Source organism: Ailuropoda melanoleuca, chromosome 2 (assembly GCF_002007445.2).
Source record: "Ailuropoda melanoleuca isolate Jingjing chromosome 2, ASM200744v2, whole genome shotgun sequence".
Classification (NCBI taxonomy): domain Eukaryota; kingdom Metazoa; phylum Chordata; class Mammalia; order Carnivora; family Ursidae; genus Ailuropoda; species Ailuropoda melanoleuca.
This window is the reverse complement of record NC_048219.1, coordinates 76,255,861-76,281,498: the sequence shown is the minus strand read 5'-3', so window position 1 is coordinate 76,281,498 and position 25,638 is coordinate 76,255,861. Positions and strand designations below refer to the sequence as shown.

Below are 25,638 nucleotides of genomic sequence, written 5' to 3'. Positions count from 1 at the left end.
CTCCATGCTTAATTTTGCTGTAAAGCAAAATTTTGGGGTGGCTGGGTGGCTCAGTCGGTTAAGCATCCAACTGTTGATTTCAGCTCAGGTCATGATCTCTGGGTTGTGAAATCCAGCCCTGGATCAGGCTCTATACTGGTCATGGAGCGTTCTTAAGAGTCTCTCTCTCCCTCTGCCCTTTCCCCCCTTAAAAAAAAAAAAAAAAAAAAAAAGAGAGAGAGAGAAAAGCAAAATTTTTCTACTTGTGAAAAAATTATAGGAGTCCTGTTATCTATTGCTGTGTAATAAATTACCTTTCCAAAACACAGTGGCTTAAAACAACAAATATTTATCTCACTGTTTCTGAGGGTCAGAAATCTGGACACAGCCCTGCTGAGTGCCTCTGATTTAAGGTGTCTCTTAAGGTTGCAGTCAAGCTGCAGCAAGTATCTCATCTGAAGATACAAATCAGGGATGATCTCCATCCAAACTCAATGACTTGGGCTTCTGTTCCTGTGGGCGGTTGGACTGAGGGCTTTCATTCCTTGCTGGCAGTTGAGTGTTTTTTTTTGCCACGTGGATCTTTCCACAGGGTTGCTTCATGACATGGCAGCTGGCTTCCCCCAGAGTGAGCAGTCTGAGAGAAAGGGCACATCCCTTGCACAGGACTCAAACTGTCATCTCTTTACAAATCTTGAAAGTGACATCTCAACACTTTTGCTGTGCTTTTGTGTAGAAGTGAGTGACTAAATCCAGCCCATATTCAAGGGCCAGTGAGTACAAAAGGTTATAAACCCTAGTGGGCTCATTGGTGACCATCTTAGATGCTGCCTTCCACAGGTGCTTTGTGGGGGTGTATACAATTTTTCTGTCTTTGGAGGCATTTATGTATAGGTTGGCAGACTCTCTGTTAGAGGTAAGTATTTGGATATTCCGTACTAAATAGGAGAGTGGGCTAATGTACCTTCCAACTCAATTCTGATAAATGTATAAAGGCTAGGGAATAGAAAAGCTAAGGATGGAAAACTTTCATAGGTAATTATATAGTATATATTCTATTGTACTTAATGCAGTAGTTGATGCTTATATAATTTTGGCTTTTTTGGTACATTTTCAAGTTTTTGTGACTCTTGGTTTAGTACATTTCCTTATATGTTTCTGAATGTTGACCTACTGACTTAAAGCCATTATTTTATATAGTTCAATTTTTGAAGTATACACAAATACCTTGAGTTCTGCTTTTTCCCTTTGAAAATAATAAAGTATGTGTGGGAATAAAACAAGAACATGAAGTACATTTTTAATCTTTTACAAAGCGCACTTTTTACCATAGCTTTAGGTGTGATACAAAACTATACTGGATGTCTTATTATATAATAAAAGTTGAAATTGTGTTCTTAGATAAAACATCCTTTTTACCATAAATAAAGTAAAACACACACATACTGTATGAAATTATGAGTATTTTACTTTGACCTAAGTTGATATAGCATTAATTTGTGCTTAAAAGTTTAGAATTAATTTTTATTACAAATATTAAGATTATAAACTTTCTACATTTCTTATTTACATCTTTATGGGTTGAAACTCTGCTTAATATACATTTGAATTTTCACCATGAGCTGCTATGATGATTTAAGTAATAAAAATGTTTAAAAATCCTTTAATTCTTTGTATGATTAACACCTAAACCTTCTCGCTGCAAGTCAGGAGAGCTGGAGTTCTTAGCTCTGCCTAATGTCAAATAATAATTGTATAATCAAGTGGTGGCACTGTTGCTCACCAGTAAGTGGGATGCCCACTTTGAATTGTTTTAAAGAATGGACTTGTTTTAGTCTGTCCATACTTACCTGCCAGGTTTCTCTTGAGATCAGTGACACAGTCTTTGAGCTTTCTGACTGGAAGCTGTTCAGTCTGAGACCAGAGAACACAGCAAAGGTCTGATAGGTCTTAGAGAGATCTGCTAAAGCATGTTCTAAGCAAGTGAGCCGTAAGTATATTATTTAAGAATAAAAAAAATTCTGTGCATATTTTGTTTTTAGATCTAAAATTCTTATTGCCTTAGGGGCTCCTGGGTGGCTCAGTCAGTTAAGCATCCAACTCTTGATTTTGGCTCAGGTCCTGATCTCAGAGTTGTGAGATCGAGCCCTCCTGGGCATGGAGCCTGTTTAAGATTCTCTTTCCCTCTCCCCTCCATCTGCCAACCCCCCCCCCTTGGCTGCCCTCTGTCTTGCATGTGTGTGTGCACGTGTGCTCTCTCTCTACAAAAAATAAATAAAATTCTTATGCCTTAAATCAACACTAATTTTGCTTTTAGTTATGCTCTAAAAATTATGTTTATTAGTAAAGCATTTGTTGCAACACTGTTAAATTTATCTAGATTTCCTCATATTTGGTGTGGTTTTCATGGATACTTTATTTTTAAAAATTTTTAGAAGATATTTATTTACTTGTCAGAGAGCAGAAGCAGAGGGAGAAGTGGGCTCCATGCTGAGCAAGGAGACCAATGAGGGACTTGATCATGACCTGAGCTGAAGGCAGATGCTTAACCAACTGAGCCACCCAGCCATCTCTGTTGGAATTTTTTTTTTTGGAATAATTTTCAAAAATTACTTCAGTACTATGAAGCTTTTTCATTTTTGCATATTTAGATGACTCCCTTTTATGTCTTTCCTTGTTTTTGTAAGGTATCTTTGCCCTTCACTTTCTTAAAAATTAGCAGAAAGAGCTTATATAGCAGAAAGAGCTTCAGAGTCTCACAGACTTTCCAATCTTGCCCTAGGATTATAACCTTTGGCTACTGTATTTCCTTCCTTTCTTTTTCCTACCCTGTCTCCTTTTCTTCCTCTTTCTCTCTCTTTGTCCTCTCTGTATCTGTATTTCTGTCAGTCAGAAATTCTAATTTTCATTGCTACAAAGCTTAGGATATGATTGGGGAGAGGGAGATAATTTCTTGTCTGGCTACTAAGATAAGGCAGCCTGGATGTTTTAGGAAAAAAATGAAGAGTTCTGCTTGCTCAATTGTTTAAGGAACTAGTGAAAAATTGATGTAAAGATTATCCATATATGTGATTATTGAAGATTAATCATATATATATATATACATACATACTGACCAGGACCCTGAGATCATGACCTAAGCCAAAGTCAGACATATATATATATATATATAAATTGCCTCCCCTTCGTTTTGCTACCCTGTTAAATAGGTGCCCTCTGGTACTTTTAATTTTTATTAATTAATTAATTTTTTACAGATTTTATTTATTTGTCAGAGAGAGAGAGCACAAGCCAGGGGGAGAGGCAGGCAGAGGGAAATTCAGGCTCCCTGCTGAGTAAGGAGCCTGTGCAGGACTCTGATCCCCCTGGGATCCTGATCTGAGCCGAAGGGGCCCCACCCTCCGGTACTTTTTAAAGATATCCTGATCGGTGCCGACATGGATGCTGATACAGGATGTATGTCCTGACACACTTCTGAGAGAAGTATTTAGCTGCTTGTGAAATACATGTTTAGTCTTAATGTAAAGACTGGGTTAATTTTTTTTTAGTTTATTTATTTAATCTCTACCCCCAATGTAGATGTGGGGCTTGAACTCACAACTCTGGGATCAAGGGTTTCATGCTCTACTGACTTGGGCAGCCAGCCACCCCAAATACTGGGTTATTTCTTAAACTTACAAAGCCAAGTGTCTCCATCTGTAAAATGGGAATGAAACTGCCTATCTTGTAAGATTGTTATAAGGTTCACTTAAACAATATGAGTAAAGATCTTAGAATAGTACCCAGTAGTTTTTGCATTGTAAATATAGCAGTTAATCTTATCTTTGGGAATTCTATTCTAGTTGGTACGTTGATGTAGCAGAGAATCTTTCAGATCTAATCCTGTAATTTTTCATAGTTTTTTTCTTTTTAAAATTAAAAAATTATATTCATACAAGAAACGTGTGTAAACATAAAGGTAATACATGAATGTTTGTAAACCATTCTGATAATACAAATGGCAAAGAGTAAACAGTCTCCCTTCAACCCTGTTCTCTTCCTAGTTTTATGCCCTGCATCTGATATCATTCTTATCTTCAGAGGTAACCATTCTTAACAGTTTTTTTTTTTAAAGATTTTATTTATTTATTTGACAGAGAGAGACACAGCCAGCAAGAGAGGGAACACAAGCAGGGGGAGTGGGAGAGGAAGAAGCAGGCTCATACGGAGGAGCCTGATGTGGGGCTCAATCCTATAACGCCGGGATCACGCCCTGAGCCGAAGGCAGACGCTTAACCGCTGTGCCACCCAGGCGCCCCCATTCTTAACAGTTTGATATGTATCCCACTAGACCTTTCTTTGTTATTTATTTAGACATGGATATCATATCTTCCCTTTAAAAAAATTAAGTGGACCTATTTATGTTTATCCATTCAGCAGATATTAATTGATAGATATATTGTTCTGTGACGTGCCTTTGCATTGTGAGGACGCATTTGTATTCTATATTAATGAATTTACCATAATTTAACAATTCTATTGAGAGCTCAGTTCATTTCTAATTTTTCTCTATCACAAGCAGATCTTCAGGGAACATCATTGTATATGTACCTTTGTGTATATTTGCAAGTACTTTTTTAGGATAAGTTTCTAGAAGTAGAATTGGAATTGGTAAGTCAGAGTATAAACATTTAAAATTTTCATAGGTAAAAATTTCATTCTGTCAGATTCTTTTTCAAAAAGTTTGTTCCAATTTGTATCCTTTTTTTTCCCCAAGATTTTATTTATTTATTTGAGAGAGAGAGAAGGAGCAGGGCGAGGGGCAGAGGGAGAAGCTGACTCCCTGCCAAGTAGGGTGTCCCATGTGGGGCTTGACCTCAGGACTCTGGAATCATGACCCCAGCCAAAGGCAGATGCTTAACTGACTGAGCCACCCAGGTACCTCGCAATTTACATTCTTAACACAATATGTGAAAGGGCATTTACTCACCCTCTTGCCAACACTAGATATCAGGTCCTTTTTGCAAAAACTAGTAGGCCATAAATGGTATCTTATTTTAATATCACTAGTGATGTTGAACATCTTTTCATAAGTTTATTGGTCTTTTATAGTTCTGTGAATTGTCTGTAGTCTTTGCTCATTGTTCAGCTGGAGTTTTGGGGGTTATTGATTTGAAGATGCTATTTATATGTTCTCAGTGGTAATCATTTAACCATTAACATGTGTTATATTTATTCCTGGTTTGTCCTTTGTCTTTTTTTCAAAGATTTATTTATTTACTTGAGAGAAAGGGAGGGGGTCAGAGGGAGAGGGAGAATCTCAAGCAGACTCCCTGCTGAGTGCAGAGCCTGCTGGCAGGAATCAATCTCAGAACTCTGAGACCATGACCCTGAGACCTTGACCTGAGCTGAAGACCTGAGCCAAAACCAAGAGTCAGATGCTTAACCGACTGAGCCACCAAGGCACCTCTGTCCTTTGTCTTTTAACTCGTTTATGGCAACTTCTATTAAAAACAGAAGGTTTATAGTTTACATTTTTAGTGCCAAATTTGACAATTTTTTTTCTTTACATTTTCTGAGTTATGGTACTTTTTCTTTTCTTTCTTTTTTTTAAAAGATTTTATTTATTCATTTGAGAGGGAGCATGAGCAGGGGGAGGGGCAGAGGAAGAGGGAGAAGCAGACTCCCTGCTGAGCATGGAGCCCAATGTGGGGCTTGATTCTAGGACCCTGAGATCATGACCTGAGCCAAAGTCAGACACTTAACTGACTGAGCCACCTAGGCGCCCCTGGGTTATGGGACTTAATTACATAGTCTGAGTAAAAAATAGTTTTGCTTATCTTGTAAATTTTTAGTTCTTCAGCAATTAAATATGCTTTTAAAATTTTTGTGGGTTTGAATATGGGAAGAACACAACTATTTTAATCTCATAAAGAAAGATTGAAATATTTGAATCAGATCTGAGAAGAGGTTTTATTTATTTATTTATTTATTTTTAAAGATTTTATTTATTTACTTGACAGAGAGACAGCCAGTGAGAGAGGGAATACAAGCAGGGGGAGTGGGAGAGGAAGAAGCAGGCTCCCAGTGGAGGAGCCCGATGCGGGGCCGATCCCAGAACGGCGGGATCACGCCCTGGGCCGAAGGCAGACACTTAACGACTGAGCCACCCAGGCACCCCTGAGAATAGGTTTTATAAAAATATTACAAATCATTCTCAAGCATTACTTCTTTACATACATAATGAATACATTATATTCATTATATTACTGATTCCTTCCAGTTACTTGCAGTTAGAATTTTCAAATAATTTGCAATGACACATTCATTACTTATGTTTCATATTATTATTTTTAAATTTTTTGAATAGGTAATATTTGTACGTGGTACAAAATTCAAAAGGTACGAAAGGGTATATAGTGGAAAGTCTTCTTCCCATTCCTATTCTTTAATTATCCAGTTTTCCTTTGAGACCACCATTTTTATAAATTTTTTGTCTTTTTTTCCCCAAAGATATTTTTGCATATACACAACGTTTAGTTTATGTTAATTGAATTCTTTTCTTTTTATAGCTATATTAAGCTGCACCTGCTTTAAAGATAATTTGGTCTTTAGGCCAAAATTATGCACAGTTCCAGAAGGTAAATTAGAATAATTGATGAATAGAGACCAGCTGTCAGCAGTAAGAAGGGACACATGCTATATCCTTTTCACAAACCTTAGCTGATTGGCAGACATGACACAGTTTTGCAATTAGAAGGACTTTTGTTTGCTTATATGATTTTTTTTTTTTTAAAGATTTTATTCATTTATTTGACAGAGATAGAGACAGCTAGCGAGAGAGGGAACACAAGCAGGGGGAGTGGGAGAGGAAGAAGCAGGCTCACAGGTAGAGGAGCCTGATGTGGGGCTCGATCCCGTAACGTCGGGATCACGCCCTGAGCCGAAGGCAGACGCCTAACCGCTGTGCCACCCAGGCGCCCCTGCTTATATGATTTAAAACAAATATATTTTCTTTCCTCTTATTAAATGGACCTTATAGATTAGAGACTTCTAATTATCCCAGACTTTTTGTCACTAAGAATTTATGTATACTTCCTGTTATTGAAATGTGACTTAAAGCAAATTATAATATTTGAAATCATAGAAATTACCCAAATTAACCCTCTTGTTTTATGTATGAAGGTGAAGCCCGTAGAGATTGACTTGCAACATCACGTTTATAATTCCAAAGACCAGACATATACAGTTAACTAACAAATTTTTAGAATGCTATTTTATTAAAAAGGTAGATAGCAAACTTATTTCTCCACTTTTTATAAGACTTTTATTTGAGAGAGAAATAGAGCATGAGTTGGGGGGAGGAGCAAAAGGAGAGGGAGAAGCAAACTCCCTGCTGAGCAGGGAGCCCAGTCTACTGGGGCTCAGTCCCAGGACTCTGAGATCATGACCTGAGCCGAAGGCAGATGCTCAACCCACTGAGCCACCCAGGTGCCCCTTTTCCTCCATTTTTTAAAGGAAAAGGTGTGGTAGTCTTATGTCCCAGTTTGGCATTTTATTAAAAGGCTTCATAGTACTTCATTTCCTTATCTGCATTTTTGCCTGTAAACAGGAATGGTAAGGCAGTGTTATTCATTGTTAGGCACTCTGTAATACTTGGAAGACTAAAGAGAGTGGTTTTTATTGTGTGAGATGGAGTTGGAGAGTATTGGAGCCTTTCTTAAGCACTCTTTTCTTGACCATAAAATTTATAATGGCTGTACCTTGATTCCCTTAATCTCATACTTTTGAATCATTCTTAGCTTTGTGCATTTTTCTTCCTTCCTGATCTGTATTATAAGTGAGTAAAGTAACACTTCAAATATTCCTTATTGGAAAGGAACATTTAAATCATATCTATTTATATTTGATTAGAAAGCTACCATTGATATTTTTTCATGAAACTTTTTTCATATCCATGTATAGAAATATATATAGAAGTCAATATATTTCTGTTGACATTATTTTTTTCCTTGTAGACATTTTACCTTTAATCTTAGATTCCTTTTTTTTAAAAATTTTTATTACATTATGTTAGTCACCATACAGTACATCATTAGTTCTTGATGTAGTGTTCCATGATTCATTGTTTGCATATAACACCCAGTGCTCCATGCAATACGTGCCCTCCTTAATACCCATCACTGGCCTAGCCCAATCCCCCTCCCCCCTAGCCCAATCCCCCACCCCCCTAATCTTAGATTTCTAAAAATAATTTTATTTCTTGCCCCTTAATATATTCTTCTATGTTATTTGACTAAGATAAGAATCAGTATGAGTATAGAGACCTCATTTGGAATTTAGTTTCTGTAGTTATTAATTATATTTAAGTACTGAAATACTAACTACTTTCCAACAGATGTCCAGATGTACTCATTATTAAAGAAAACTTACTTCCCATTTCACCTAGTCGAGAGCTGGATATAATAAAACACTTATTTCTTAAGGGAAAATCTATAGAGATGTTTTTGTGATCTTTTTTTTAAATAGGTAAATTTGTCATTTATTATGGAAATGCTGAAACAGTCTGAGGTTTTTTTTTTTTCGTTTTGTTTTCTGTTTTCAGTAGAATACACTTTATTGTTGGCCCTACATAAATTCTGCCTGGTGAGTAATTGTTCACATGTACCATGGGCTGGTGTGTCTACCTAAGATATTGTCAGAGCTGACTGGCTAAATAAAGGGCCAGAGCTTTATCCTTTCATTTTTTTCTTTGTTGTTGTTTTTTTAAGATTTTATTTATTTGAGAGAGAGAGAGAGAGAGCGAGCGAGAGAGCACTCTCAAGCATAAAGCAGGGGAAGGGGGAGAGGGAGAGGGAGAAGCAGACTCCCCGCTGAGCAGGGAATCCCATGAGATCAGGACCTGAGCCAAAACCTAGAGTTGGACCCTCAATCCACTGAACCACCCAGGCACCCCTCTATCCTTTTGAATGGCTTTTAGAATAGTAGGAAAGAAAATCATTTACTCTGTACCTTTTTAGAGACATTTCTTTGTTAATTTTTGTATCTTAAGTTAATTCAACTAACATTTGTTGAACACTTAACGTACTGTGCATCTCATTTTAAAAGATAATTTTAGTTGTTTCTAAGCTAGTTAACTCTGTTTTATATCTCCTCTGAGGATGGGGGATGAAGCATTTATTATTATTTTTTATTTTTTTTATTTGTCAGAGCACGAGCAGGGGGAGCAGCAGGCAGAGGGAGAAGTAGGCTCCGTGCCAGGGCTCTGGGATCGTGTCCTGAGCCAAAGGCAGATGCTTAATCAACTGAGCCACCCAGGCATCCCATGAAGCATTTATTATTGAATTCTAATCTTCTGAATTAGAGAAAAATGCTAGCTTTGTAGGGATTAATAGTGAGATTAAAAATATATATGAATTCTGTTTTTATATGTTATGTTATCTTTTAAAACTTATATTTATAATGTACTTAAAATCTAAATTATATAGCTAGGATTTTGGGAACCTCTATATATGTTTCAGTAACACAGCGTGGTTAGAAAAGAATAAGATATAATCATCAAGCATGTACCTATGCTTGTTTTAGTTTGTTCTTTAAAGATTTTATTTGAGAGCAGGGGTGGGGGCATGGGAGGGAAGGGCAGAGGGACAGGGACAAGCAGACTCCCTGCTTAGTGGTGAGCCGCTGACATAGGTCTGGATCCCAGGACTCTGAAGATCATGACCTGAGCTGAAGGCAGCTGCTTACCTGACTGAGCCACCCTGGTGCCTCTGTACTTATGTTTTATATTATGTCCAACAACCGTGAATTTTGTAAGAATTAAAATTCTCGGTTAGGTGGTTCAAATATTACACGTTTCTACTAGAAATTTTACAGTCTAGAATTAAACTTGTCTTTTTAAAAACCCTGACCAATTCTAGGTTAATTAGGATACACTTTCTGTATCTATTCAAAATTTAAATGTAAAGCCAGTGTAAAATATGTATTTGTAAAAATGTATTTCTTCTCTTAGGCTTTAATAATCAGAAATGATGGCAGCATTAAACTTGTAGTTATGATTTAAAGTGAAACGATTGCCATAGATTCATAGTAACTCCAGAGTTGCTCCGTATTTAGACTGAATATTTAATAAATGGAGGCCTATAAAATGTTCAGTATCATTGGGTATATTGAACAACATTAGAAAATTGCATCTCAGTTCTGTACTAGGTTGGTATGGTTGGTACATAGTGATATAAGTGAAGTGCTCTCTAAGAACTTAGAGATGGAGGGGGCAATTATTTTTCTAATAATTAAATTAGTTAAAGCCATTCTTTTGCCAGTAAGAATTACATGAAGATTTGGGAAATGCTAAAATCACTGATCATTGTGCTTTAGGAGTAATCTCAGGGAGGCAGTTCTGAAATGTAGTTAGAATTTAGTGAGTAGAAATATCGTTAATTTTAGTGTATCCTCTTTTGAACAAAGTCTATGAACAGGAGGATGGTCAGCTCAGAAGAAAGCAAAGAGAAACCCAAAGCATGCGGAACTGGGGCAGCTGCACTGTTGAGATTTTTTTTGGTGATTTGTTTGTTTCTTGAGGCAAGCATGTCCTTATTGTTGGAGATGGATGTAGGAGATTAGCTTAGTCTGATGTCATTAAATATTTGAATCATATAATTATCTCCCCAAGTTCTGTCCCTTGTTTACCCTACCACCTTCTCTACCTAAGCGAGAAAATGTACTCATCTGATAGGAGCATTCTAGTATGCTAGACATTTACACTGCTCACTATGAAGAAGTTGATTGACAAAAAAATAAATTGGAAAAAAATTAACATGTTTGCATACATGTATGTGTTTGTTTCTGTGAACTTGGTTAAAGTTAGTTGGCCTGTGAGAAAGATGTGCTTTCAGGTCTGCTTGATCTGATGATGTGTCTTTGTAGCTAATCCTGTTAGCATGGTAGTCTTTTGTATTGCTCTGAGCCTTGACATTTGGAAGTTGAAACAGTTTAGGCCCTTTAACTTGTGTGGCCTCATCTGTGAAATGATCTTCAGAATTCCTCCTCGTTCTAAATCTTTATGAATTCATAACCTATGTGCTTAGTTGTATCACTGAACACTTATAGGTAAAAGAAGAGATTGTAGAGAGTTGAAATATCTTTGTTTCATGTTTAGGTCGATAGTACCAATGTGACTTAAAGTTGCACTTTTTAACCAGCCTTACTTTGTTTGGCTCCAAAGTACAAGGCATAACATTTTACATGTTGCTGATAGACTATAAGCTTCTTAAGGACAAAGCCAGTGTCTCCTAAGTGTGGAAAGTGCCTATCACGAGAAAAAGCAGTAAGTGCTTATTGAATGAGTGTATACCTAGAGCAAGGTATTTAGAACATAGTTAAACATGGTTTGGTTATTAGTGACTTTTAGAAATATTATTTATTATGGCAAATCTTAAAAATGTGTACAAATAGAATAATACTGTCACAGTCCATTTGGGTTTCTGTGACAGAATACCATAGACTGGGTGGCTTATAAATAGCAGAAATTTAGTGCTCGCAGCTTTGGAAGCTAGAAATCTAAGATCAGAATGTTAGCATGGTCAGGTTCTGATGAGGTCTTTCTTTCTGGTTGTAGACTGCTGTCTTCTCATTACATCTTTACAAGGTGGAAGGATTGAGCTAGCTTTCTGGGGCCTCTTGAAGGACACTAATCCCACCAAGGCAGAGCCCTCATGATCTAATCACCTCCCAAAGGTTCCACATCCTAATACCATCAATTTGGAGATTAGGATTTCAACAGATTAATTTTGGGAGGACACAAATGTTCAAACTGTACCAAATGTAAATGAACTTTCATTTCCCCTTTCCCCCAGTTCAGTAGTCATGATTATTCTCGTTTCCTCTTTACCTCCTTCCAGTCCTCTCTTGTATTATTATGAAACAAATCATGGGCTTTATATCATTTAATCTGTATTATTCCATTGTGTATCTCTCAGAGATAAATATTTAAAAAAATTACAGCCATAACCTTTATTACACCTTAAAGAATGACTGATTTTGATAAATAATAAATTAATTTCACTTCAGAATGCCTATACTAAATATTTCCAAGAAATCTCTAATGTGTAGTTTCCAGACAGTTAATAACACTTAGAAATAAAACAGTAGGACTAATTTTTGTTTTTGTTCTGTTTAATATTTAGGCTATCAACATGACGGCTGAAGAAACAGTGAATGTAAAAGAGGTTGAAATCATTAAGCTAATTTTAGACTTCTTGAATTCAAAGAAGCTTCACATTAGTATGTTGGCCCTTGAGAAGGAAAGTGGAGTCATAAATGGCCTATTTTCAGATGATATGCTTTTTCTGAGGTATGATTTCATTAGTATTATGAGGTTTATAGCTCTTTCAAAGAAGTGTTAAGTATTAATAAGGTAATATGTGTAATACAGGTAGATATAATCACAAGAAGGCTATATTTAAGTATAATTTTTTAATTCATTTTTTTAAAAGATTTTATTTATTTACTTGAGAGTTAGTAACAGAGATAGTAGTAGCGAGCACAAAGGGGGAGGAGAGGGAGAAGTAGGCTCCTAGCTGAGTAAGGAGCCTGATGTGGGACTCGATCCTGGACCCTGAGCCAAAGGCAGACACCCAACCAACTGAGCCACCCAGGTGCCCCATAAGTATAATTTTTAAAAATAATGCTTGTTTTTATAATGGAACACTTACAAAATAATGTTTTCTATAGAATGTTTTCAGTAGTAAGATCTAGAGGTCCATTAAAATATACTGGAGTGACAACTCCATTGTGGTTGTGGTGTCATCACAAAAAATACTTAAGTAAGAAATCGGGGACTCTGGAAAGATCTTTCTGCAATACCAATTTTTTTGCCATAGAAACGAATATAAACTTACTCATTATAGAAAATATACAAAAATAAAGAAGAAAAATCACCCACCACCCAGACACACTTCATACTGATAATTTTCTGTACATATTAAAAAAAAACCCCAGCAGTTCTGTTGCATTTGTAATTTAGAATCCTTCTTTATCCATTAACATCATAAGGATTATCTGTGTTATCACAAATTTATACTACAAAAATTTTCAATTTAATTTATTTCCCTATGGTTCCCCTGTTTTTACACAAATTATTTCCAATTTGTCTTCAATGCTCTATTGAGCATCTTTTATACATATGGCTTTTTCTATATCTTGGATTATTTCCTTAGAACAAGATTCTTGGAATTGCAGAGCAAAAAGGAATTAACATATTTGCCGAAATGGGAAGCTAAATATATCCTAAGTTGAATTGGATGGAAAAAGAAAAACCCAAATTTCCAGACAGAAGTGTGTTCTCTGCTTATGTGATACTGAATATCCATGACAAAGAATACAGATTCTTGGACATGTGGCATTTTGTGACTTGGAGAGCCTTAAAAGATAAAGCATTCCTAAGTCTTGAAAAAGGAACTAAAAAAAAAAAAGCTTTACTATATTAAGAGAATTTATTTAAACTGTTTGAACTACCCTGTATTTGGTGTTATGAATGTCATTTAGCCCTGGGGAGCTTAGTCAGTGATAATCATCAGGAGCTAGTATTGAGGCCATATTCTTTTGGCCCTCTTTCAAAGCATTGCTACTCTTGGAATTTAGCAGTGGCTCTCAAATATTCCCCCTTGAAGAACCTGTTGGGTTTCTGATGAAGGTTTACTGGTCTGAGGTGAAATGCAAAGAACGGTAGTAGAAGAGTAAGTTTTTAAACTAAATGTATTCATATTAAAGGATTAACCTTTGAAATTATGTCCTTCCTACTTTTTAAATATTAAAATACCTCTTTATAAAATGATTATGATGTATATTATGATTGCTTTTTTAAAAAAATATTCCTTATTTGTAGACTCAAAAGTTGGCAATCCGATATAGATGCTCCTGCCCATCCCTTTTAAAATTTTACTGTTCTAAAAGCCAAAAGTAGGGAAATTGCTATTATAGAGGAGCAGCAATAAGAATGCCTTAAAACTTTTGGAAGTTCCCACAGACCACTACAGTAGGATGAAATCTGTTCTTATTCCTTGCTGTTTTTATTTTTAGAGTATAAATTTTAGTGTCAAATGCCTCAGAGATGTAGAAATCACAGTTTAGAGCCGGATTTCTCAGCCTCGGCGCTATTAACATTTTGGGCCGGATAATTCTTTGTCATGTGGGGATGTGCAGGTTGTCCTGTGCATTGCAGGATGTTTAGTAGCATTTATGACCTATACCCAGTTGATGCCATTAGCACCCCCCAATTGTGATAACCCTAAACGTCTCCAAACATTACCAGATGTCTTGGGGGCAAATTGCCCCAATTAAGGACCACTGATTTAGTGAGTCTGGAACATACCCACACACTGGCCCCTAAATAATACAGAAGAGCTTTTAAACTGTAAGATGAATAGGAAAGTAAAGGAACTTTTAGACTTAGCCCAATGTTTTTATGTAGGTGAAAAACACACACATATATATTAGAATGAGAAGTGGTTGCAGATCACAAATTCTTCTCATGTAAGATATGTTGTTATAAATAAGTTGTGAAAAATTTAATTATAGTGATTGACTCAAGTAAAATGTTAACGTCATTATAGACTTCAGATTGAAGTTTTAATGCTGTCATATTTATTTTGCTTTATAACCCAAATTTGATAAAATGCATGGGTTTTTTTTTTTTTTATATAGACAGCTAATCCTTGATGGTCAATGGGATGAAGTTCTTCAGTTCATTCAGCCTCTAGAATGCATGGAAAAATTTGACAAAAAAAGGTAAGATTTCTTCTGAAGTTTTTAATGTCTTATCATTGATAGAAGCTTAGCAAAACAAAAATAATAAATAAAGGGGCTCCTGGGTGGCGCAGTCGTTAAGCGTCTGCCTTTGGCTCAGGGTGTGATCCCAGCATTCTGGGATTGAGCCCCACATCAGGCTCCTCCACTAGGAACCTGCTTCTTCCTCTCCCACTCCCCCTGATTGTGTTCCCTCTCTCGCTGGCTGTCTCTCTCTGTCAAATAAATAAATAAAATCTTTAAAAAATAATAATAATAAACAAAAATTTAAAAATAAGACTTAGCTTTCCTAGAAAATAGTGTACTCAATCCAATGGAGTTGGAGCACTTTGAGAGGACAAGTTGCATGTACTTCAAATGGTTGAAAATCTTATATATAAACCCAACTTTTTTTGACAGTGTCTATACAAAAAGTCACAAGGGCCATATATGAAATAGTTGTTTCTTCATAACAGTATGAAGATTTTAAAGATGTCATTCTTTTGTCTCCTGGCCTCCATCATTTCTGATGAACTGTGTTTGTATCCTGATTCACTTTCTTTTTTCTTCTGCCTTCAAGATTTTTTTTTTTTATCGAGGTATATTTAACGTATAAATAACATTATATTAGTTTCAGGTGTACAATACAGTGATTTGATATTTGTATATATTGTGAAATGGTAAGTCTAGTTTCACAGTAAGTCTAGTTTCATCCCCATACATATTTACAAAAACTTTTCTTTCTTGTGAGGAAGATTTTTGACATCTCTCTTAGCAACTTTAAAATGTACAATACAGCATTATTAACTGTAGTCACCATCCTGTACATTATATCCCCATGACTTACTTTGTAACTGGAAGTTTGTACCTTTGGACCTAATTCACCTGTTCTGCCCACCCTTCCAACTCCTGTCTCTGGCAACAAGATTTTATCATTGGCTTTCAGCAGTTTGATTATGATGTGCTCAAGTGTGGTTTCTTTGTATTTTTCCTGCTTAGGGTTTGCTGAACTTTTTGAATCCGTAAATTTATATTTTTCATCAAATTTGGCAAGCTTTTGACCATTACTTTAAATATTTTTTCTGCCCTTTTCTCTTTTCCTCCTGGGACTCTAGGTGGTATTAGATGAGTGATATTGTCCCATAGAACTGAGGTTCTGTTCCTTTTTTTAAAACTTTTTTTTTTTCCTCTGTATTCTTCAGTCTGGATTATTTCTGCTGATTATTTTTTTTTAAGATTTTATTTATTTATTTGACAGAGAGAGGGAACACAAGCAGGGGGAGTGGGAGAGGAAAAAGCAGGCTCCCAGCAGAGCACGGAAATGCGGGGCTCTATCCCAGGACCCCAGGATCACGCTCTGAGCCGAAGGCAGATGTTTAACGACTGAGCCACCCAGGCGCCCCTATTTCTACTGATTTACCTTCAGTGTTCACTGATGCATTTTTCTGCTGTTAGCAGTCTGCTCATAAACAATGCATTTTTCATTTCAGATAATTATACCTTTCAGTTTCAGAATTTCCTTTTCTTTATCATTTTTTCTGCGGAGATATTTCCATCTGTTTTCTCATTGTGACTATATTTCCCTTTATGTCCTTGAACATATTTATAGTAACTATCATTTGTTAATAGTCTTTGTTTGCTAATTCCAACTTCTGGATCATTTTAGGCTCAACTTCTTTTGATTGCTTTTTTTCTTAACCATGAATCACTTTTATTTTTTTAAATATATCTAGTCATTTTTAAAATGTATTCTGAACATTGTGGATTCATTGCTGAGACTCTGGATTCTGTTATCTTCTTTTGAAAATGTTGACTTTTATTCATGCAGGTGGTTAACTTGGTTATACTCTGACTTAGTGGATGCCATCTGAGATCTTTTTTCAGTTAATTAGGCTTCCATCTATTGCTTTCCCTGGGCACCCTTTGCATCTTCACAGTTTCAGAGACAGCCAAAGATTTGGGCTGAGTTTGTATAATAGATTTAGGTGTATTTTTCATTATGGCTTCCTGCTTTTTTGGATGTCTCCAACTTTTCAGCTGGTCTTGCAATATAAACCGTTTTTGCTGACTTCTCACAAAAGTCAAACTGCAACTTCCTACTTGAGTTTTAGCTCACATTATGTTGACCAGAGAGTGCCCCCAGCCAGAAGACTTTATACCCTTGAATCTCACCCCAAAGATTCTTTTTTTTTAAAGAATTGACTTCCCTCTAGTTGTGCCAGCTTTTTGTTGTTCTTCATTGCTTTCAAATACTTATTTTTTAAAAATTTTATCTAGGGTTTATCATTGTTATCTGCAGAAAAGTTAGATACAAGTTATTCTACCATTAATGGAAGTACAGTCTTATATTGTTTTTGATCCTCTATTCATACCACTGGTGCTATTTGATACCTGTTTGCTTTTGTACATTCTTCATTCATTTGGAATAGTATTCCTTTGACCGTCTCCTGTCTTCACATAGCACACACCTGGTCATCTTCCAAGAGTCAGCTCTTATAAGACTTTCCTTATATTTCCCACCCCTTCTGGTAGAATTAGTTTCACATTCCCTTGAGACTGCTGAAACAGTGTACATATTTCATATAATTTATTAGATAACCTTTTTTTAAATTTTATTTTTTTAAAGATTTTATTTATTTATTTGACAGAGAGAGAGACAGCCAGCGAGAGAGGGAACACAAGCGGGGGGAGTGGGAGAGGAAGCAGGCTCCCAGCGGAAGAGCCTGACGTGGGGCTTGATCCTGGAATGCCAGGATCATGCCCTGAGTCGAAGGCAGATGCTTAGGACTGAGCCACCCAGGCGCCCCTAGGTAACCCTCTTTTTGAAGGCAGGGATTTTGTTTTATTGGACACATATTTGCTACCATAATAATGTTGAAAGAATGACTGAAGTTTCATTATTATTTTCTTTTAGTCCTTAGAAATAATTTTTCTTTAAGGTGCTTAAGGCATCCAACATTTTTTAATTCTTTTTTTTTTTTTTAAAGATTTTATTTATTTATTTGACAGAGATAGAGACAGCCAGCGAGAGCGGGAACACAAGCAGGGGGTGGGAGAGGAAGAAGCAGGCTCACAGCAGAGGAGCCTGATGTGGGGCTCGATCCCATAACGCCGGGATCACGCCCTGAGCTGAAGGCAGACGCTTAACTGCTGTGCCACCCAGGCGCCCCAACATTTTTTAATTCTTAAGCAAGTCAAGTAGACTTCTCTCCCTGAAACATCTCTGTCAAAAAGTTTTAAGGTTTAGAGGCACCTGGGTGGCTCAGTTGGTTAAGCATGTGACTCTTGATCTCAGCTCAGGTCTTGATCTCAGGGCTGTGAGTTCAAGCCTCATGTTGGGCTTCATGCTAGAGCCTCCTTACAAAAAAAAAGTTTTAAAGTTTATGGTTATTTTATGACACTTCAGAAATGTTCATTTCTTACAGTCTTTCAGCCTGCTCTTTATTAGACCATTCTCATGTTCGAAGAGAAAATAAGACATATTTTGAATGAAATACAAAATAATAAAACATAAAACAAAGCATTTTGAATGTAAAGGACTTTGATTTCATATTAGATAATGTCTGACATCTTGCATAAAGCTTGATTTTTGTTCAGAATTAATATTGGAAATAGAAATCCTTCGAGTATTAAATTGTATTTACTTACTACTGAAATTATTTTAATTGTGGCCTCAATGTGATAAGCTTTTAAGAATTTTAAGAATTTTTTGAAAGCAAAGGTAGTTATAGTAACTTATAAGTGTATTTGGTTTATGAGACGTTGGAAAATTAATTTTTTTTAAAGATATTATTTTAAAGGAATAGTTAGTGCTTTGGAACAAAAGTGGCCTCTGTTGCTCTGGGAACTTGGGTTTCATTTCCAGTATTTGACATTGTAACTCAGCTTTTTAATTTTAATGTTTCATATTTTATTTTTCACAGGTTTCGTTATATTATCCTGAAGCAGAAGTTTTTAGAAGCTTTATGTGTTAACAATGCAATGTCAGCAGAAGATGAGCCCCAGCATGTAAGATTTTTATTCCTGAAGGTTTGCGCCATAGTCTTGTTTCAGTCATAAGTATTTTATTCAGTAAAACAAAAGATTAGTATCATGAATTTTCGAAGTTTTTATGAGGTAGGATGGGGTAAGATTTTACTGTTTTGCAGCTGTAGTACTTTCAATCTGCAGTGCTTCTAAACCTGTTCCAAGATTTCGACAAAGATAATGAATGGCTGGCTGGTTGGCTAGTGTGTGTTCTTCTCTTGTTGAAGGAGATTTAGGTTGTAATAGATGTTTGACTTAAAGATGCTACATTGTTGCTTTTTTCTTATCCCAGAAGTGGACTGTATTTACCTTCTCTTTCTGTTTTTTCAGTATTTACATTGATCCAGAGGTGGGTTTTTTCCTCCAACTTTTTATTTAAATTCCAGTAAGTTAGCATGCGGTGTAATATTAGTTTCAGGTACAGAATCCAGTGATTCATCACTTAGGTACAATATCCAGTACTCAGCACAACAACAGAGGTGGTTTTTGATAAAAACTATGCCTTTATGACAATTTAAATTTAATGATATGAAGGATTTTTTTTAAACATTTATTTATTTTTTTAAAAAGATTTTATTTATTTATTTGAGAGAAAGTGAGCATGAGCACCGGGAGGGGCAGAGGGAGAGCTAGAGGGAGAAGCAGACTTTCAGCTGAGCGGGAAGCATGCTGTGTGCAGCTCAATTCTAGGATCCTGAAATCATGACCTGAGCCAGAGTCAGATGCTTAACTGACTGAGCCACCTAGGTGCCCCATGAAGGGTTTTTTGATCAGAAAGTTATTTTTAAAGTTTTAATAATAGTATTGTTACATCCAAACCAAGGAAACTTATTAAGTGCCAGTAAGTGTTCACCGAAATAAACTCAAAAGATATTACAATGAGAACTTTCATGTATAATAGAGAAATGTTTGCCAGATAGTGATGTTTAAATGTGGAAAGAACTCTGGAATGTAAGTCAAAAGATCTAATTTTTATTTTGTATTTGTCACTAACCAACTGCATTACTTCAGTTAAATCTGCTCCCTAACTTTTTCCGTGTGTACGATGAAGAAAGGTGGATACGAAAGCTCTAAGATTCCTTATATCATTAAAAGCTTATGATTCTAAGATAACATTCAGAATCTGATAAGATTCAGATAATATTCAGCTAAGCTTCCTTTATTCTGTTTCATTCTATTTTTGTAGTAAATGAACTGTAAATGTTCTTGCTTTCTTTCTCCACACAAATTTCTCTTATGGCAGGTTTGAGAATGGCTCTTTTGCTTTTTGGGTAAGCTGGAGTGATAGCAAGCTATATAAACAATCGAATGTTAGCATGCTTCAGTTTTCATTTCCAGAGAACTCAATTATTCTTGACCTTAAAAAATTATACATTTGAGAATGATAGTCTGAAGCCTGAACTAGAACACTATTTTTATATAAAATAAGAGTTTAATTTACTAATTAACCAAAGTATTTAATATTTTTTAGTAGTGAAAAGCATTTTGATTCCCGACTTGAAAGTTGTTAAATATCTTGCAAGTTATGTGAGTATAACTTGTATATCTGTGACAGTAGAGTTTATCCTTTTGCATTTGAATAGTTTATGAAAGTTTGTGAAGTGTCTTTGTATTTGAATAAAATACTCTTTTTTTTCCCCTATCTCACAGCATCTTTCTTTATAGTGATCACTTAAATTTTTCTTACAGCTGGAATTTACCATGCAAGAAGCTGTGCAATGTTTGCATGCCCTAGAAGAGTACTGTCCTTCTAAAGATGATTATAGCAAGCTCTGTTTGCTTTTGACTTTGCCTCGTCTGACCAATCATGCTGAATTTAAGGACTGGAATCCCAGCACTGCACGAGTTCACTGTTTTGAAGAGGCTTGTGTCATGGTTGCAGAATTCATCCCTGCTGATAGGAAGCTAAGTGAGGCTGGTTTTAAAGCAAGTAACAATCGTTTATTTCAGCTTGTAATGAAGGGTCTACTTTATGAATGCTGTGTAGAGTTTTGTCAAAGTAAAGCAACTGGAGAAGAAATTACAGAAAGTGAAGTACTTCTTGGCATTGACCTTTTGTGTGGTAATGGTTGTGATGACTTGGATCTAAGTTTATTGTCATGGCTTCAGAATCTCCCATCTTCTGTCTTCTCTTGTGCTTTTGAACAGAAAATGCTTAATATTCATGTTGACAAACTTCTGAAACCTACAAAAGCTGCATATGCTGATCTTTTGACTCCTCTTATCAGCAAACTTTCTCCCTATCCATCATCTCCAATGAGAAGGCCTCAATCAGCTGATGCTTATATGACCCGCTCTCTGAATCCTGCTTTAGATGGCCTCACTTGTGGACTAACCAGTCATGATAAGAGAATCTCAGACCTTGGAAACAAAACTTCTCCAATGTCACACTCCTTTGCTAACTTCCATTATCCAGGTGTGCAAAACCTCAGTAGAAGTCTCATGCTTGAGAATACAGAATGTCACAGTATTTATGAAGAATCCCCTGAACGGTAAGTATTTGCTCATGAACATTAGAAAATATTCACAAGTGTGAGATTTTGTGTGTGTGTGTGTGTGTGTGTGTGTGTGTAATGTTCAAGTCCCTTTTTTTAAAATTATTTTTTTTTAGAGAAGGTGGGGTGGGGAGGGGCCGAGGGAGAGGGAGAAAGCCAGTCCTAAGCAGGCTCCACACCCAACACAGAGCCCTGCATGGGGCTTGATCTCACAGCCCTGAGATCATGACCTCGGCCAAAATCAAGAGTTGAGTGCTTAACCCACTAAGCCACCCAGGCGCCCCTGTTTAAGTCCCTTTAGTTGAAAGTTAGTCCTTAAACTTTGCAAAAGTGTTTCTAAAATTTTGATAGTTAAAATTATAAGGGTGAATCTTTATATCCTATTATTCTTTTGTTGGTTGTTAAGGCAATACATGTGGATTGAAGAAATTTTGGAAAATACAGAAGTGTATAAATATGAGAATTAAAATCCCACATAATCTCACACATAGAAGACAAGTCTTTTTTCTATAAATTGGGAATGCATATATATATATGTGTATATATATATATACATATATATATGTGTATATATATATATATACATATATATATATACACACACACTCATATAGTTTGCTTTTTTCACTTGATTGTGAATATTTTCCCGTATTTTTAAACATTTATTGGAATCACTGATTAATGATGTGTGCAGTATTCCATTGTATGACTGTATCATAATTTTACCTAATTCCTTATGGGACACCAGATTGTGTCTACTTTTTTCTTCTATATGTAGTACTGAACATGTGAATAGTACTGAATAGTAAATAGTATTGAGTGTGTGTACATGAGAATCTCTGATTATTTCCGCTTATCTTTTTTCTAGTAACTCTTAATAAACATGAAAGAAATAAGTGTTAAAGCCACCACTCAGTTTTTTTTTTTTCCAAACCTGGCATGAAATAATAGTTTCCTGATCAGTAGTTTTTTATGTCAAGAGTTAGAAACTTTCCTGCCTCACTTTTCCAGGAAAACCATTGGGACATATAGCTGTTTCCTATACTGAGGTTGATACTATGAAGTATTACTATTGACTGCAAAAATTTATTGAAAGAGCACAAAAACTAAACCTTATTTTATTCACATAGGATAGTTGGACATTCTTTATTGAAGAAGGAGCACTGGACTTCGAATTTCTTTTTCTAATTAAAGTGAGAGGAGATCTTTAGTTAAGACACAAGAAATGCAGGATAAATACATATGGAATTATTTTCTGTTAAGTTGCTATGAGATTGCAGAGGAGGGGATTGTGATATCTTGTTTAATGTTCCTTAAGGAGAAGGAGGGATTTTAGGATGTTAAGCGAGGGGAGTTCCTAAAGCCTAGGGTGACTTCTTAAGGCATCTTATTGTTCTGCTTGAAAGGTAGAGATATCTAGTCATGAAAATGGATCAGTATAACTTAATATAGGAGCTTCCTATTATTTAAATCTCAAAGGAATAGAGGGTCTTGAGCATTGATAGGACTATCTTAAACTTATCCTGGACTTTCCAGTCTCTTTAAAGAAAATTTTCATTGTTTGGGATGTTGAACTTCAGTTCTGGGGTAGCTGCTGATATTCTTCTGAGTACATAAGATGATCAGAACTTCTTGGTCAGCATAGTGAATGGCATGTTTAGACTTGTACACCAGTGGGATTGTGTGGAAAGGAGACACACAAAAATCCAGCCAGATCTGACTCCACGTATGCTGTTGGCTATGTAAAGAAAGTAGTAGAAATTGAGTAGATAAAGATGTAAAGAAGTGGAGTATAAGTTAGTTTACAGAATAAACAGGTAAAAGATGACATATCAGAAAGTGAGTAATACACGTATTATTAGCTGAGCAGTAGCAGTAACCCAGAAAACATCTGTCATGCTTGTGAAATTGGAAGACTTATGAAGCAAAGCAGTGTGTAATAATGAAAAGAACATGATCTTTGGAGTCAGGCTTGGGTTTGAACAATAGCTTTGCCATTTAGTAGTTGTGTGACCTTGAGACACTTTCTTAATCTCTCTGAGCCTAAATGCCCTCTTCTATAAAATAGGATGTTGACTTGCAAAGTGAGATAAAGCTCCTAGCAGAGTGGCAAGTATGTGAATGGTGCTTAGTAAATACAAATTTCTCCCCTTCTGATAGTCATACTCCTGGTAAGGACAGTAAGTCAAAAGGGCTGCTTAATAACATGCTGTGGAGGGCTACTGCGCTGTGGATAAAGTATAAAAATTTACTTTGGAAAAAGTTAACATTGTTTTTAAAAATATAAAAATATTGGGAAGCTTAATTAAATCAATTATGTTGAAGATGCCACATGAAGAAACCTCTTATTTGTGGTAATTCATGTTTGAAGTCAATAATTGTTTAAAAATATTCGAGTGTCTACTCTGTGCTAGCACCATGCTGCATCCCAGGTATAGTGATTGAGTTACTGTGGTGAATAAGAAGATTAAACATGAAAGAAAGATTTGTAAGAGAGTATGTTGTGTTTTGTAAAGACAGCCTTTCTCTTAAACATAAACTCAAAAAGGAAGAAAAATCAGTTGAAATATATAAGCTTTGGCTACTCAGTGTAATGGTCTCAAAATTAAGTGGCAAAAATATAAAAATTCTCAGAAATGGGTCAGCATTGGATTTGGATCCTGAAGATCTGGATTCAAATCCTAATTTTATTTACTCACTATGCAATTTTAGGAAAATCACTTCGTTCCTCATCTGTGAAATGGGAGTTACAATCTATTTCATAAGTTACCGTGCAAATTAAATGAGATAATGCATGTGGAAATGCTATATAAATTGCAAAATTAAATGTTACCTTATGAAGGTCATTTTATTCTATTTCTGTACAGTTAATAACTCTTAGAAAATCTGTCTTGTGGACATAAAATGGGACCTCTTATGGTCATTAGCAGTTTATAGCACTGACTGGTAGCTGAAAACTTTTCCCAAGTCTTTCTACTTCCTCCTCTGGGTACGTGTGTGATTATATATGTTGAGATACTTATCAGTTAGAAAGCTTCTAACCAATGGTGCCTTTGTGAGGATGACTAGCTCTGCTTCCTGAACCCTAGATCTGTAATTTGTTATGTCTTATATCTGCCTGGAGAGGCCATTATGAAGCCATCTCATAATCAGATTCCTTCAAGGCAAAGATCATTTTACTTTTGTATGTGTTCCCATGGTGCCTTGTGCCAATAGGTAATCTGTATAAATGTCTGTGGTATTCATCATCTTTGGATGGTGTTAGTTATTAAAAATTTTGAGCAGAGTAACTATGAAAAGTGGAAATTGCTAGTGTTTAGAAGAATGTTAGGAATAACCTGACATAAGATATTAAGCTTACTAGTTAGTATCCACTAAAAATATTGGAAAGATGATTATTTAGCTTTTATGTTAAGTGCAAATAAACCAAAGACAATCTTTTAATCTTAACAGTTCTTAAAATTTTGTTGAAACATATTGGAGGAAAAAATTAATGTCTGGATAAGAAAATCACTCAGATTAAGATACATGAAGAGAATTCAGGCATTAGGTCATCCAGCTTATTATTCAATTCAATTTATAGATGAAGCTGAGCCACAGAGAATGTGATTTTCACAAGACCACACATCTTGTTTTAGACTGGAGCCGCTACCCTCATTGCTTAATAATCCAGTGCACTTCTGTTATAAGCACATTCTTTTTTTTAAAAAAAACCTCTTACATAATACCCTTAAGAGAAGAAAGGAAGATTTAAAAATCTATTTTTGCACATTTGATAAATATTTAGATTAAGTATTCATTGTGTTAATTAAAATTTCTCTAACTAGAATATATTTTCCTTCGCCCCTACCTCTTTCGGTTTGTTTTTTGCACCTTTCTGGAAGAAGTGATACACCCGTTGAGGCACAGCGGCCTATAAGCAGTGAAATTCTGGGCCAGAGTTCAGTTTCAGAAAAAGAGCCTGCAAATGGAGCGCAGAATCCGGGACCAGCTAAGCAAGAAAAAAATGAGGTAATATTTAATATACCTAGTGCCTTTTAGAGTTATTCTCTTTGGAAGAAGTAATAGTATTTGCTTGGATAGAATGTAAAAGGAATTTTCCAATATATGGAAGTAGGTGAGAGAATATTTAGACTTTTTTATTAATTAAGTCATTTTCTCCCTTTTCCCTTAAGGATATATGGAATTTTTAGTTGTCAGGTATTTTGGAGCATTTTTAACAGGTGAATTTATTAACAATCTAAAATACCACAGTTTACATTAATTGTACATATTTCAGGACTCAAGTAATTGAACTCACATTAAATGTGGATAGCTTGGATTTTTAAGACATATCCTCTATATTTTACTAATTAGATTTAATGAACAAAAATTA

General features: G+C 35.6%; 1 protein-coding gene across 9 annotated transcripts in view; it reads left to right on the top strand.

Annotated features, from left to right (window-relative positions):
* Positions 1-25,638, top strand: part of WDR47 (WD repeat domain 47) — a 62,027-nt gene that overhangs the window by 4,601 nt on the left and 31,788 nt on the right. For 2 of the 9 annotated variants that reach the window (XM_034654020.1, XM_034654022.1), the window contains exons 2-6: positions 12,144-12,310; positions 14,662-14,745; positions 18,666-18,771; positions 20,458-21,260; positions 25,148-25,274. In XM_034654020.1, coding sequence (XP_034509911.1) covers positions 12,153-12,310; positions 14,662-14,745; positions 18,666-18,771; positions 20,458-21,260; positions 25,148-25,274 — 1,278 coding nt within the window. In that variant the 5' untranslated portion in view covers positions 12,144-12,152. The remainder of the gene's footprint in view (positions 1-12,143; positions 12,311-14,661; positions 14,746-18,665; positions 18,772-20,457; positions 21,261-25,147; positions 25,275-25,638) is intronic. The other 7 variants (XM_019799651.2, XM_002919196.4, XM_019799652.2 and 4 more) reach the window with 5 other exon arrangements.